We start from the raw sequence: 15,397 nt of genomic DNA, 5'->3' as shown, positions 1-15,397 counted from the left end.
TAACATGGTTTTGAGTCTAATTTGAGGTTAATAATATTGTTGTTTGCAGCCATGGGAGAGAAGGGACAAGCCATAAAACGGTCCAGCCCTTTAGGCATTCCGGGTGACAATATATCTCCTAAATCGCCTCGCCCTCGACGGAATATCTGGCTCTCTCGAAGTCAGTCGGACTTCTTCACCCGAAAAGGTAGTCGAAAGATTAATGTTCTTGATCCATACTATACCCCAAACAAAGGAACGTTGCGTAAGATTAACCCTTTTACCGCAAGGGAGGACCTAAAAGGTGGGAAGATAAAGTTTGTGGACACACCAAGTAAGTCTGTGATATCTCTTACATTTGACTTGCCATCACCTGATACAGTGGACTCCCAAATTCCTTCAATATTACATGCCAAACAAAACTACACTGGGGACTTGCATGAATCTTTTCTCTTTGGTCGAAAATGTCGGTCCCTTCCTGTGTCACCAGACCTTCCACCAAAAGAATGTCATATGTTTGGGCCCCTTTCATCTACCATTGGGAAGTGTGATCCTATGCAGCTTGGAAATGAAGTGAGGCAAAAAGTGTTGAGCAGCTCGAGGTTTTCTGTGTTGGAGATTCCACCGTTTAAGCCCAAAGTTCAAAGCCAGGAATCCACTTCATCATTGGAACACTTTGAAGCTATGGACTGCTCGGAGAGTGAGGACCCATGTTCAGATGAGAGGACACCAACAGAAAATTCACAGAACAGTGGCAGTGTGGGTAACTATGAGCCCCAGAGTTGGAATTGTAATAGCACACCTCGAGGTAATGGGTCAAATTCAGATGGTACCTCGTTGAATAACTGTCAAAATGCAGTTTTTGGTGATGAAATGGAAGAAGAAGAGATTCAGAGAGACATGTCCAAACTTGCTTTACCAGAGTCCATGTCATCAGTCAATGTTAGTATTGCACTGAAACAAGATGGTGAAACGGGACCCAGCAGCTGTTCTGTGTTGCCTGCTGAGGTGTGTGACATGGAGGGCTATGCCTCTTTAGTGGTGGCTCAATGCACAACTTCAAATCCAGGTCACCTTCAGTCAAAATGTGATATTTAAAAGGCCTGAACGTATGAGTATTGTACAGAGAGATTTCATATAGTGGCTATTTTTGCCTAATATAATATGAGAGCTATTTTTATTTTGTAATGTTAATCCGTCATAAAGGTTCCAGGCAGATGAAGACTGTCGAATTGTAAAGTTAAAATGCTGGTACCATGGCTGTCAGCCCATTCTGACATGATTCGGTTTGAGATGTAGGGATAGACCAGCACTAAAACGGTCACATTGAATCGCATAAATTCTTTATTTTGTAACCCTGGAAGTCAATTTAAATCACATAATTTATAAAACTGGCAGTAATTCGATAATGAAACTGAGGCACTTCTCACCTTGCAATGCAGTATTTTCACTGGTGCCCTGCAGTATTTATACCTAATCACTAACTATTGAATTTAATATGCTTTAAATAGGCTATTTGTGAATGTGGATGCAATAAATTGATTTAAAAAGCAGTCTTTTAATTTTGACATTAAGTTATCATTCATTTTTGATTTAACTTGTGACACTCACTCTAAAGTTTTAGGGAAAAGTTATATGTCTTTATCTTTCCAAATGTGGGACACCCCCCCCCCCCCCCCCCCCCCCCACCGCTGAAAAGGCCCTTTTGCTTTGTAACCATTTGTATTTTGAGGTTCTTTCAACATACTGTTTTTTCATCCACAATTGTTCAAGGCGACATCACTATATTGGAGATGTGCTCTTATTGTAAGAATAGCCTGCATGTCCCATGGTACCAGTACATAATAAACTATTGATGATGTTGAATGTGGCATTGTCTTTGGCCACATAAGGATATTTTTTTTTATAAAGTTTGCAGAAGATGAAGAGGTGGAACGACAAGGTTTTTGTACAAGAAGATCACTTTCCTTTTAAGTTCTGTCAGTCTGGAAGATGTTACTGCTGTATGTTTCTATATTTCAGGCAGGACTACTATTAACTGTGGGATACCATGTATTTTAAAATTCATGGTAGAACAACCCACAGGATTAACATGAAGGTTTTTTTATTTGAAAATATACATTGTACTTCATAATCACTTCCCTCCCTTCCTCCCACATACCCCAATACCACCTTCTCCCCGTTCCCTTCCTCAGTGCATCACAAGTGTTGAGTAAAGCAGAAATCCATGTATCTTCCATGCTACTAAGTACATGAAAATGGAACAGTTTCGTGGGTCTCGCATTTCCTTATTTTCTGACACTGGCATCTCCAAGGCATTTCATTATTTTTTTTGTAGGGCTACCTTTTCATCAACTATTTTCTCCCTTCCCTTCTGGAGGCATTTGACTTTTTCCGCCTCTTTTACTGGGTTACAGTTACACAGGCGCTGGCCGTCTTCTCGTACATTTCCCAAATGGCCATTGTTTGTATGAATCTTGTTAATGATCCTCGGCTCTTCAATCACAAAGCCATTGCTGCCAAACATAATTTTGATGCCCATGTGTATATATTCCAACAGGTGATCCAAAGTAGGAATCTTTGATGATTCTCCCCACCCCCTTCAAACCAGAACACCAAGACCAAATCTTGCATCCCATTACTGCCCTGGCTGATTGGGCAAATTCGGCACAGACTTAGTGCCTTCTTGCTTCATAATGCACTATTGCTCACTGAATAAACTTGCTGCGCCATTGAAAGAGAAGACAACGGTGTTTATACAATACTTTTTCCACAGATCTTCTGTTTATTAAAGATTGTACAATAAATATTCTTTTATACTCTGTTTCAATTAGGGCTTTTGGTCAGAATTAAAAAAAAGACCATGTTAAACGGGTAGGTTGGAAGGAAGCTCATTTCAATGAGATGCCCAATGTTAACCATTGAATTGTATCGGAGATACAGACTTAATATTTTATAAACTAAACCATTCTTGACAGGCATGATGGGGTTAATTGATGAGTTTGTCAAGGGTATCTGGTACCATTGATTGTCTATGTTTATTGATCTTAAAAACAACTTTGGTTTACACCTGGCATATTTTGTTCAGCTTTGTCTAACTCGTTATTTTTGATTCTGAGCTAAAGAAATGTAGCTGTCCTTTATTCATCTACTTACTTATCAAAAATTCTAACTAGAGAGACTAGTTAAAGCTCCAAAGTGTTGATCATTCTGTAGAAATTAGACACATTATTTCCATTGCGTTAAATATGTTTTAAACCAATAAAGATTTGCACAAATTTCAGTCCAATTCTCAAATTGTACCCTACAAAATTAACATTATTCATTACTCTTTAAAGAGTAATGAATATGGTTCAGTTTCCTATTTGCCTAAACCATTCATAATGTGCAATTAGTTTACATGAACTCTGTAGAGGTGCACAGCTCGTGTACCACAGTGAACAAGTCTCTGGCTGGATTAACTGGTGGCGGTGATTTCTGAGGGAATCTGTGTAGTTTGGGTTAATGTGACATAACAAAATACATCACCCCACCCTGTGGACTGCTTCAAACATAGTTCCTGGAGGTCGGCCCGATGTACATTTTGTTTTCTTGTTGAGGAATCCTGTTTCAAATTGCCCCATATTTTACCCATTTTATTCATGATGAGAGATCTTGAGAAGCATGGGTAATACAATCTAGGACCAAAGTGGAAACTGGCCAAGTGATTTTCTGCTCCAATTTGCCAACTTTGTAAATCTGGGGATACTCACAGTTCCTGCTGATACACTCAATTGAACCCTGCACAATCTTAAATATTGCAGCAATTATAAAAATGTTAGAAAGCCATTTAGCACAGAATGTCACATAATACCGTGGTATTGCTGATAATACTTGAACGACTGTCATTTTGCCTTCTGGCTGACTTTCTGAAGGAATGCTTTTTGCAAATATTTTTGAAGCTGAAAATAAAAGTTGAAAATCATTGTTTTGAACCTGACAAGGGCTTCTACTGTTTGAAGGAGGGGGAAACTCCTGTAAATGGAAGCATCTGCATTCACCAGATTTTTCCTCTTTCATAACGTGTAGAGGGTATGCGTGACATCCTGTTCCATTTATATTTACGTGCTGTATTATCTAAAATCTATCACTGACTGCAAAGCAATAGTTTATACCAACTGGTGCCCAAAACATACTCTTTGTATTATACAATAATTTATCCTGATGTTGCATATTATTTGAATATAGTGCATACATACCCAATAGGGTACCCAACAAAGTGCTCCAGTTTACTGGGGGGTCAGTTATACTGTGGACCCATGCAATACTGAAAGTGCATTATACCCGTCTATCAACGNTTTTTTTTACGAGTCTCTTCCAAGATCGTTGAGCTGATCTCACTTCCTGCACTATTAATAGAAATTTGATGTCCTGGAAGACTTATCTAATTTTTTTGTGCTTCATTTAACACACGGAGTCTGAACTTGTGGATCCAGATCATGTTACAGGGTCTCCCTGTACAATGTAAATTCAGACTGACATGTAAGATACAAAGATGTGCTATTTTATACATGTGTACAGTTTTGTAAAAGATACATACATTTAAATACACTATCAATGCGAGATACTAGATTTGTGAAATTGACCCTTCATAACAAACACTGCTTGCCTGGATCTCAAGTATTGGGGTTGTGCATTATGATGCGTATATAGCTTACTCAATTTACGGTGTATATACTCCAGAGATGTAAGTCAGCTGCATTGTTTTGCACTTGAATTAATTGCCATCTTTGAACAGTTTGCTCCTGGAGATTCATGTAGTTTTAATGCAAAAGTGCAATGCTTTTTAAGTTTGAACATAAGTGTTTTGGTTTCAGAACTTTAAAATTATGGATTTCTTAATTTACATTCCTAAAATGGGAGCTGGGCATTAATGTGTAAAGGGACTGAGAGGATGGAAACTAATTCATTTCAGATACCCCTTGCAATTTTTACTTTACTATTTTGGTTTATGATAAATGTGTGCAATGAAAAACATTGTTGCATCCCAAATTCTTAAGCCTCGTTCTTCAGGGAAAGGAAGGAATTACTATCTAATGGCTGCCATGCTTACCTAGATTCATAGAGCTTACTTTGGGCTGTTGAAGAGACACTGGCTTAAAACCTTTTATATATTTTAAAAACATTTGGTAGCATGAACAAACTTACAATGCACTGTATATGGAAAAAGGCAATGTTTCATTATATCAACTTGCTTTTCTTATAATTGGTTTTCATAAGTTCAGAACAGTCTTCCTTGTAGCTTCAAACATCATAGTGTGATAGGGAAGTACCAACGTACTATGAATTACTCTGAATTTATCCAGTTCAGATCATTCACTAGTAATGTCAAAAGGGAAGGTGATTCCTTCTCTGATTGCCCTATTTGAACAGCCAGGAAACAGGCGCTGTAATTTCTCATTTAAAACAATATTTTCTTTTAAGACGCAAATGAGTGATTTTTTGGAGTCCCTATTTAATTTGAAGGTGTGAGTAAATTCTAAATCATTCCCAGTTCACTGTGATCGGCCAATGTTTAGAATTAAGCAAAGTTCAGCATTTCATACGTGTTTGGTATCTTGATCCAGTGCAAAACATAAACTGTCAGATTTGTAGATGCTTCTCAGTGACTAGCTAAACATTGCTTAGAAAGTTATTTTGATTTGCACACAGCTGTAAACTGAGGGAGGTGTGCACCATCTGTTGATTTATTGTAAGTAATGATTTTCAGGTTAATTAAGAGCTTTAATTGTACCAAATTGTTCCAATATGAAATGTTGGAATTTCCTTTTAATGCTGTGGATTACATGTTTTTGTGTTTTTTTTTTACTATCTGTCCTGTATTCCCCTTGTGCCCAGTGCCATCATCAGCTTAGCCTGCTTCCAGGACTCTGGCTCCATTGGCCTGTAATTAATTGGCTATTAAGAAATGCAGAAGGGGATTCAGGTTCTCTTCTCTCTCCCCCACCCAACCCTGGAGTTCTCACATGGAGTAATGCATTAGCTAATGTATGATTCTCATGGGATGTACTGCTTTGTAGCAAAGGAACATTCACTCGGTTGTATCTACACTGCTATAATTCTTAATTCTGTCTAACAGTGTTGACAAAATATGTGGATACAGAGAAGGTTTGGGAGGAGAAGCATAATATGTTTTTTCTCACTCCTAGTGTTTCATGCAGTTAAGGAATTGGGCCTAAGTGTGTTTGTATATTGTAGTTTTCAGTCACTGCCACTTTTACTTCAATTTGTCAATTTGTTTGCCCCAACTGGTACTAGCGAGCAATAGTTTGATATTTTGCAAATATGAAGATTGCTTCCTGCTTCTGTAGTTACTATAAAGCTATATTGGCTATTTCCATTCAATTATAGGAATGTTGACAGTTTAAGAGATAATAGTGAGCTGCTGCACTTATGATGTACTTCGATATGATTTGTTTTTCTTCAGAAACAAAGGTGACAGTTGGTAAAATAGTTCAATTGGCAATTGAAGAGCAATAAAATTAAGGTGTAGATTTTGATTTTTTAAAAAAATTTCTGGGATTTAATGAAGGGATTGTTTGAATTCAAGTTGTGTGTCATCATTGCGGAGGGTTTGTTTTTACTTTAGTGGATCTGAAATCGTGCTTTGGAACTAAATTCGGATCATTAAGTGTGTTGTCACAAGACAGTCACTAGTAAGTGGGCTTTTTATAATTCAAATATATCTGTATATTTTACAATTATGTTAGGAGAAGATGTGTATTTACTGTTTCCATTTGCTATCGGGTTTAAGTATCACTGCTTGGGAGGATTTAGTTCCTACCTTCAACCTCCCATTGTAAATTTCACAGGGGGATATACCACATTTAGTGCTTACAGTTTGGGCCAATCCTTGGATCAGCTCATACTTGCTAACAACTTTTAAGGAGAAACGTTTGGTTTCAACTACTGATTAAAGTGCTTCAGCATCCTTTTTTTTAAACATCTTTGAAAATCAGTAACTTTTATAATTTCACCTGAAATAATAAAATTGAGTCTGCCATGCAATGTTTCTCACTTATGAGAGTAACCTTTCTTTTACAGTGAAATTATTAGCATTTTGGCATCAGATTTCGAGCCAGTTTGCTATTAGCTGAAATGGATCTGTTAGTGAATGAATCTCCCAGTTTCAGGAAGCCTATCGACAGACATTCTCCTAATTAATTAGTAAAGCCCCATTTTGCATCACANTTTTTTTAAAAAAGGTGTCTGTTGGAAGCTATAACTTTGATGTATTCTCATCTGCAGTCTTTCATTTCCTAGTTACCAAAGGACTCCAAACAAGTACTGGAATACTGTCAGTAACCTAAAGACATTGACTTTTGAGTTTTTTTTTAAATGTACGTAGGTGAAATAATAAAACTGATTTACTGCCATTAACTAGGTTATTGTATATTCCACAGTACATATAAATAGAAGTTGTTTGGAGGCTGGAGTTTCCGGGTAGGTTTGTAGATAGACCCTTAAAACATTTTGTTCAGTGGATTATTCAACTATCCGGGCCTCTCAAAATGAATAAATTGTAGTTATAAAAAATACAGTACTAAGCAATATGTCACCCACCAGCAACAAAACTGTAAAGGTATTTAATATCCATTGGAAGATGTGAAGCAAACCAAATCTGTTCTGAAGAATGCACAAAAAGAGCTTGATCTCGTGCTTGGAATTCCTATTTAGGTTAGTAAACTCAATCATTGAATTAATGTGTTGTACAAACGTAGTCACAAATAGTTGAAACATACATGTTGGGTTTTATCTGTAGGTATTTTAAGCCTGCTTGAAATTTAGAGAAAAAAAGTCTATTTTTGTAATGAATATAGAAAATTCTTGTACAATTTTAATTTTGTTGGTTGGTACATTTTTACTATTGCAAACTGTAAGATTACTACAGCAGTAGAAATTTAATAATATTGGCTGAATCTGTAAATTACAATCTGTTGGAACTGTGATACCATAATAGAAAATTGATTCGTAGAAGTGTTTTTAAACTGTTGACAGAGATGGTTACATTTTTAGTAAAAGTAAATTATTTTTCTGGAATATTGTGATATATTGTGACACTTTCTGAATGATTGATGTACCATCTGAAAATGGTACCAGGCATCTATACCGGCAAACATTCTGGCATATAGTATCAGTGCTAAGAACTTCATCTAACCACTTAAGTTTGAGATGAAGGAATTCAATTTAACTGATGCATAGATTTTTTTCCTGTATCTATCAGCTATTAAACAGCTGTTTAAAATTACATTTCCACTCAATTTTCTCCCCCATCAATGTTCAGTTGTGTCTTAAAAATCCATCAGGATTTTTTTGTTGAAAATTTGCATTCTTTATTGTTATAGGAAAAAGAAGAGTTGCTTTAAAGGGACCTAGGCAGACCTTTTTATATTGTTTTTAAAACAAAACATGAATCCAAGAAAACATTTTGTTTTGATAATTTTATAGGAAAACATTTTTGGCAAAGTATATAATGAGTCTGCAGTACAAATCACAGTACTTGGGTGGGTTGATCTGTTTCAGGGTGTGACTATATCCTCTTAAATATAATGTAAATGGTGGCATTGGAGTGTCCCACAGCATTGCTCTGTACAAGCCCAGGATCGACTACTGTCTCACCATACACCGAGTAAACAAACAGTTATGAGCTATTTGGGAACAATATTTACAACAAACTTTTGTTTAAAACTGTGAGTCTGGAGTGATTTCCTTAAATATGGCAGATTTTTAGTTACCTTTTCAAGCTTGTTATAGCTTTACCATTTAATTTGTAGTGATATTTTTGCCAGTTTGCAGTTTCAGACACGTTGAATAACCAGGTCATTTGCACTTCTAACAAAAAAGCCTTTGCATTGTGTCACTACATTCTATGCAAAAATGTTTTCCAATTTTTGTGACAGGAAATTGAAGAAAAAAAGCGGATGTTGATGAAAGTAGATCTATTTTCTTATTTATGATTTTTTTGCTAAATGTCTTAATATTCAGACCTCTGTAATAAAACCATAATTTGAGAACCAATTTGTGTTGGTGTTTTTGTTTTGAAAGATGCTGTTAAATACTAAAATCTGTCAAAACCGCCATAAGGTGAAAGACTAAATAATAAACCTGGAAGACTGCTTGTGAGATAACCNTTTTTTCAAATTGTTTAAACATTCCATTGTCTTAATTCTATAATTGGGAACAACTGTCGTACAGGTCAACATTAAGACAATGTTTCAAATAAATGTTTATTTAAAAAATGTTTTATTTTCATTTTTTCCCCCAAGCCAATTCAATCTTGGCTTGATGGGCTTTGGAGGATTTTGAAAAAGAGCTCTTGCAAATCTGCAAGGGAATGCTCTTTCCACTCAGATATAGTTTATTCAGGAGGTCAGGTAACCACATATCTATCTTAGTACCGTCACAGTCACTATCGTGCTCGCTGTCACCCTTTTTCCACATCAGGGTGTAGGCCATTATAAACCCAGTCATAAAAGCATCGAACCCTGCACGGTGAGTGCCACCCTCAGCTTTTTCCGCTTTGGTCTTTTCCTCGATTTCGAGTTTCCTGCATTTTTTCTCAGTTTTGTTTTCCATATCATTTGAAGAGTTTGGCATTCGATCTGAGTCACTCCAAGATATCCCCTCCATTCCATCACCATGATGTAAGTCACCAAATGACTCTGCCTTAACTTCCCTTACATCTGGAGTTTCTTCCATTTCTTTCTGATCTGAACAGCCCTTTGAGGAATTTAAGGATTCGTTGTGCATTGCCTCTCCAGCATCCGGCATCTCAGTAGTCTCTGGTTGCTCATCAGAATTCTGACACACCACTTTACAGGGTGGGCTGATATCAGGAGCCGCATGGTCTCCGGGTGTGGATTCTGGCGGGTTGCTGGTCACTTCCATTGCATTCTGCTTCCGTCTTTTCCTGGCTTTCCTTCTCTTTCTTTTATCATCTTTAATCCGTTCATCCTCATCGATGATAAGGTCAGTATTGTGAGACAAGGGGCATTTTATTCCATTTGGACACCAGCCATAAGCCTTTGAAAAACACATGGAAAGCTAGTTACTAAATGTCAGTATCAACATTGGTATCCCAATATTGTTTAAATGAGTAGAGTAGCATATTGAGAGCACCGATAGTGGCTGCTGGTTCTCACCCAAAGAGAGAGCTGAGACCAAGGCCTCTGCTCTGCCAGAAGTTTTTTTTTAAAAAAAAATTAAAACAGATTTGCTTAGTTAACTAGTTTGATACTAGATGTACTTACAGAAAACTTCTCACAGATTCCCAGTTTAGTTTTGTCTGTAATGTCTTTTTCACTGTCTGGGAGGGAGCAGTACCGATAGTCAATATAATTGGCAATCGTCTGTTGATAGTTAAGGAACTCAATGGAGAGATGTCTGCTCTTCATGTCAAGTAGTCTGGTATTCTCTCGTCTGCTGAAAAATTTAAGTTCAACAGCAATTTAGCATTAGTATCTTAATGATGGTAAAAAAAATTGTCCATTACCTCTTCGGCATTGGACATGGAATCATCCTATTATAATGCTGCATCAGCAACTAACAGAGCACATGGGATTCATTACAAGAGGGCATGGCCTGAAAATCAAAATTAACGGTTAAATGCAATTGGAATAGCCAAATCAGAAGTCAATTATGTTTATTGTGATTTAGCAAAATACAATATGGCTAACTCAGATTTTACATTTTCTAAAAGCAATTATTTTTCCAGTTTATTCTGGATATATTTCATCCTATTCCACAATCTCTCTTCCATTTTTCTTTCTAGTACTTTACATGAAGCATAATTTCTTCCAAGTCAGAAGTAACGACAGGTTGAGGCTACATACCACTTTTTGTAAGCGTACTCCAGGTAGGAAGCCACAAAGCGAGTCTCAAACTCTGAGGCATATTTAGTATCATAAATCCCAGCTGGAAACATCTCAGACAAGTCAGCTGTGAAGGTCAGGAGTTGGTTGGGTAAGTGTGCATAAAAGCACTGGTATAGGAATGCCAAGTCAATCAGCCCATTGTGAAGAATTAAAGGCTTCTTTGATTGAATAATTTCTAGGAAGAGTGCTCGAATATTCTGCCCCTGACTTTCATTACTCTGTGGAGAAAACATCAAAGATTTATGACATTGACATTAATTTCACCCAAGTTAAATTAGAAATCCTTCATGTTGCTAACAATTCAGGAATCTCAGATTCAAAATGATCTGCAAACACTTCAGGAAAAGGAAATCTTAACAAGGACAGCAACAAAGAGCAACTAAAAGCAAACCAGTCAAGTATGAAAAAGAAAGCAAGTGACACCGCACCCCCACACCTTTTATAATGAATGATTTTGAAATCAACAATGGCGATGGGAAAGTAGGATTAGAGGAAAAATGTTTTACATTATTAGCTGTGAAGCGCTGAGAAGTTTCATAGAAATTTACAGCACAGAAGGCCATTCAGCCCATCAATATTAGAGCCATGATATCAGGTGCAACAATTATTACATAATCCATGCTTTTAAGATGCCAAGTGAGCAGTTACCTTGTCATTGCCTTTGTGGTATGGAATTCCCTTGGCATATTGCTTATTGAAATCAAATCCATGCTGAACCAGGAACTGAACAGATTGAGGCTCAATTATATATTCATCCATGCAAAGCAGGATAAGGTTGTACACCTGGCACAGGTAAGCTTCATCCTCCTGAAAATAGTTACCGCTAAGATTAAACAATTACAATAATACAGAATACTATAACCACATATCCTGAAGCATCCTTTCAGAGCCTGGGGTGGGCCATGAATTGGTACTGGGTGCATTCACATCCAACAAATTTAAGTTCACAATTTTAGCTGTGCCGATTAGGGCTTGGATGGTTCCTCACGTGGAAAAGTGACAAAGGTGCACACAGAATAGTGCGTGCATTTGCCTGCCACGTTTTGCCCACAAAATATACAGTCAATTCACTTTACAGTATATTCTGTGAAGAGCTTTGAGACGTCTCGAAGATGTGATAAGGCAATATATCAAATGCAAGGACTATTATTACTCTAAGTCATTCTCCAGTCACTTCGTCAATGGTGCTTGAAAATTCAGACAAAGATCCAAAGGCAGGCTAGATTCTTGCAGTAGTGGCTGCCACTGAAAAGCAGGCAGGTCTGAACTGGCACATCCTCTTTTGCTGAAGGCAAATTGAGCTGGTAAAAAGAAATTAAAAATCCAAGCACAAGTATGAAAATTTGTCAGCACCCTTTCAAGTGGTTTAAAGTAAACGAGGTGTAAAATGCTCTTACTTTATCTGGCAGTTTCTTGAAACACGCTATCCCCAGAGAAAGAATAGATCGTGTTCTGGCAGCTTGGCATATTGCATTGTAACGGTCTTCAACTGACCTGTTAGATACCAAAGGAAATACAAACTGACCATTCTACAAGTAGAAATACAGCACAGATATGGAAGGAGAAAATAACTTAATCCTAGAAATTTCTCACTTTCCTAAAAAAAGGTGATTTGCTAACTCAGTGGTTAAACAAATGTATAGTCAGCCAATAAAATCCAGTCTGTAGTATGCCCATTTCCAGCACTGTATTAATCTGTTTTCAAAATAGTTGCGTCTTTCTCCGACTCAACAGTCCCTGTTTTGGCCACAAAACCATTACCAAAAGTTAGAAAGAGACAGCTCTCACTAAGATGATGATGAGCTCCAATGGGATTTCTCTGATTGCCATCAACACATTACGTTTATTTCGCTGTTCAAAAATACTGTGGGGAAAACTTGCAATTTCCTAATTTCTGCAGTGAGCAGAGGGTTGATGCTTCATTACATAAAGGGCCAGAAATAAGGAAATGTGTCCTGCTCGGTGGCTAATTAGAAGATGACAGAGTCCCTTCAAAAAAAGTATTTGAAAAAATCCACTCAATCCATGACTTTTGTGGGACACTGCTGTTTGCAATTGGCTGCCGTGTGTCACCCATGAAAATAGTGTCAATTCACTTTACAGTGTACTTTGTGAAGTGCTTTGAGACGTCTCAAAGACGCAATAGGATGCTATACCAATGCAAGTGTTATAATGATTACTCACTGTGCCAGCAAAGCTTTCCGAGTTCCGAGTCCACTCAGTTCCTGCGAGGACAAAAATAGTCAAAATGTTTCCCATTTTAAAATAATTAAAAAATTAAAGAAGCAACAGATGTGGTACTCACAGTGTCGATTGCTATGAAATTTGCTGTTCTCACTGCAAGCAGCAGGGATGGCCAGATCTCCTTAAAATTGTCAATATGGACATCAACAACAGGCACCTTCATAAAGGACATCTTTACCAAATTATCTTCGATAGAGGAGCGTCCGTAAAGCTTAGGTACACTTCATTTCAGCCTTCCACACCCTAAACAAACAGAGCAAATACTGTATTTAGGTCACAAACGTGGGAATAAAGGATTTTTATACCACTGACACATTTATATAGCGCCCTGCACATAGGACAATATATATACACAGTATTATGTATAAAAATATCTGATCTCTGACAAAGTGCATTTATTGCAAAGGGATATTACATCACTGTAAGGAGTAGTTGTTTTAAATCAATCCTTCTCTTCCCGTGACCCAAAACTCAGTGCCGACCGATCATCGGACGACAGTATTAAAGTCTCCTTTTGATTTCTGCTCATTTTCATGACAACAGGACCCGAGAAAATACAACCTAACATTTGTACAGAGCGTCTCTCGGGCCGGGAGGACGTTCCCCCCGCCCCAAGGCGCCCGATCTCAGAACCCACAACGGTGACGGTCATTGGAGGAAACAAAAAGTCTCCCCTCCCCCGGCACAAAACACCACGTAATCGACAACAATCCCCGCACTGGACGCAGCGCCTCGTCACGTCTTCCGGAACGTCTCAAAGCGCTTCACGGGACACAGCGTAAAATGTAGTGACTGCGTGTTGTGTGTGTGTGTGTGTGTGTGTGTGTGGGGGGGCAAAACACGGCAGCCAATCGCGCTTCAGCGGCGTCTCCACCACAAAAGGTTGAAGTGATTGCAAATTATTATTATTATTATCGTAAAGGAGTTTGTTGTTGTTGTTGAGGGGATTAAACACGAAAAAAAAAATGATCAGAAATAAACAGTTTGGGAAAATCTGCTCAAACCCGTAACCCTCTGACTCTCGTTTTAAGAGACTCTCCCCCCACCCCAACCCCCCCCACCCCAACACTCCCCCCACCCCAACCCCACCAACATCCCCCCCACACCCACCCCCCCCACCCACACTCCCCCCCCCCCACACCCCCCCCACCCCACCAACAACCCCCCCCACACCCCCACCAACACGCCCCCCCACACCCCACCAACACTCCCCCCCACGCCAACACCCCCCCACCCCCCAACCCCCCACCAACACTCCCCCATCACTCCCCCCCTCTCCGTCTCCAGCAGTGGCTGCAGTGTAACCCCACCCCACCCCCAGGGCTGTTAGAGAGAGAGAGGAGACCCCCCCCCGCCCCCACCCTCCCCTTCTCCCCGCCGCAGTCCCCGCTGCTCAGAGCCCGACCGCCCGCTCGGCCCCAGTCAAACCCACCGACTGCTGGAGGAGGCCCGGCCCCGGCAATGCAACCGCTGGAGCCTCGGGAGAGCGAGGGAGGCCGGGTCTCGGGCGGGCGGGGCCTCAGCCCGCGGGGGGGCGGGGGGGCGGGTGTGGGGGCGCGAGGACAGACGGTTGAGCGCGAGAGCGGGAAACGGTTTCGAAAGTCAAAGCCGAGCTCGAGACACGGCGGTTGGCGGCGCGTGCGCAGTGCCTGCGGCCCGGTTCCACGGACACACACCGCGCATGCTCCCCGGACCCCCCCCGGGACACACTGCGCATGCTCCCCCCTCCCCGGGACAGACTGCGCATGCTCCCCCCTCCCCGGGACACACTGCGCATGCTCCCCCCTCCCCAGGACACACTGCGCATGCTCCCCGGACCCCCGGGACACACTGCGCATGCTCCCCGGCCTCCCTGCCCTCAGCTCTATCAAAGAGCTGCTGAAGCTCCAGGTACTGATTATCTGATGAGACGCTGAGTCCGGAGCCCTCCCCCAAATACACCCCGTGAAGCCAATACACCTGAAGCTGTGACCCGGAGCCAATGACGCACACAGTCACTACACTTGGCAGTAAATCCCTGCGGAGCCGCCGCGGGACCGTCTGGACCGAGGCCCCGGGTCAACCGTGGGCACCGCTGATTCCCACGAGGAGGCCGGGCACCGGGCCGAGGGGCCGGAGCGGGGGCCGGAGCGGGGGCCGGGAGGCGACCCGGGGGCCGAAGGAGAACCCGGAGCAATGGCCGCGAAGCAAGAGGTCGCGCTGCGGGCGGAGCAAACGTGGGAACGGTTCAAACGTTTATGAGCGATATCGCGGCAACTTTG

The 15,397-nt window shown here is 40.3% G+C and overlaps 2 protein-coding genes across 4 annotated transcripts in view; one reads left to right on the top strand and one right to left on the bottom strand.

The window, feature by feature from the left end:
• Positions 1-8,643, top strand: part of tesk2 (testis associated actin remodelling kinase 2) — a 47,652-nt gene extending 39,009 nt beyond the window's left edge. For all 3 annotated transcript variants that reach the window (XM_042334868.1, XM_042334869.1, XM_042334870.1), the window contains exon 11: positions 50-8,643. In XM_042334868.1, coding sequence (XP_042190802.1) covers positions 50-1,077 — 1,028 coding nt within the window. In that variant the 3' untranslated portion in view covers positions 1,078-8,643. The remainder of the gene's footprint in view (positions 1-49) is intronic.
• A 428-nt stretch (positions 8,644-9,071) lies between these two features.
• toe1 (target of EGR1, exonuclease) lies at positions 9,072-14,648 on the bottom strand. Its single transcript, XM_042334871.1, has 8 exons — positions 14,569-14,648; positions 13,198-13,379; positions 13,077-13,117; positions 12,290-12,386; positions 11,541-11,699; positions 10,851-11,110; positions 10,269-10,440; positions 9,072-10,041 (listed from the first exon to the last, which is right to left on the bottom strand). The coding sequence occupies exons 2-8, from the start codon at positions 13,306-13,308 to the stop codon at positions 9,268-9,270; spliced, it is 1,614 nt and encodes a 537-aa protein (XP_042190805.1). The 5' UTR covers positions 13,309-13,379; positions 14,569-14,648; the 3' UTR covers positions 9,072-9,267.
• Between the last annotated feature and the right edge of the window lie 749 nt (positions 14,649-15,397).

The sequence above is a fragment of the Callorhinchus milii genome, unplaced genomic scaffold (assembly GCF_018977255.1).
Source record: "Callorhinchus milii isolate IMCB2004 unplaced genomic scaffold, IMCB_Cmil_1.0 Scaffold5, whole genome shotgun sequence".
In the NCBI taxonomy this organism is placed as follows: domain Eukaryota; kingdom Metazoa; phylum Chordata; class Chondrichthyes; order Chimaeriformes; family Callorhinchidae; genus Callorhinchus; species Callorhinchus milii.
This window is presented reverse-complemented; position numbering and strand designations above follow the sequence as displayed.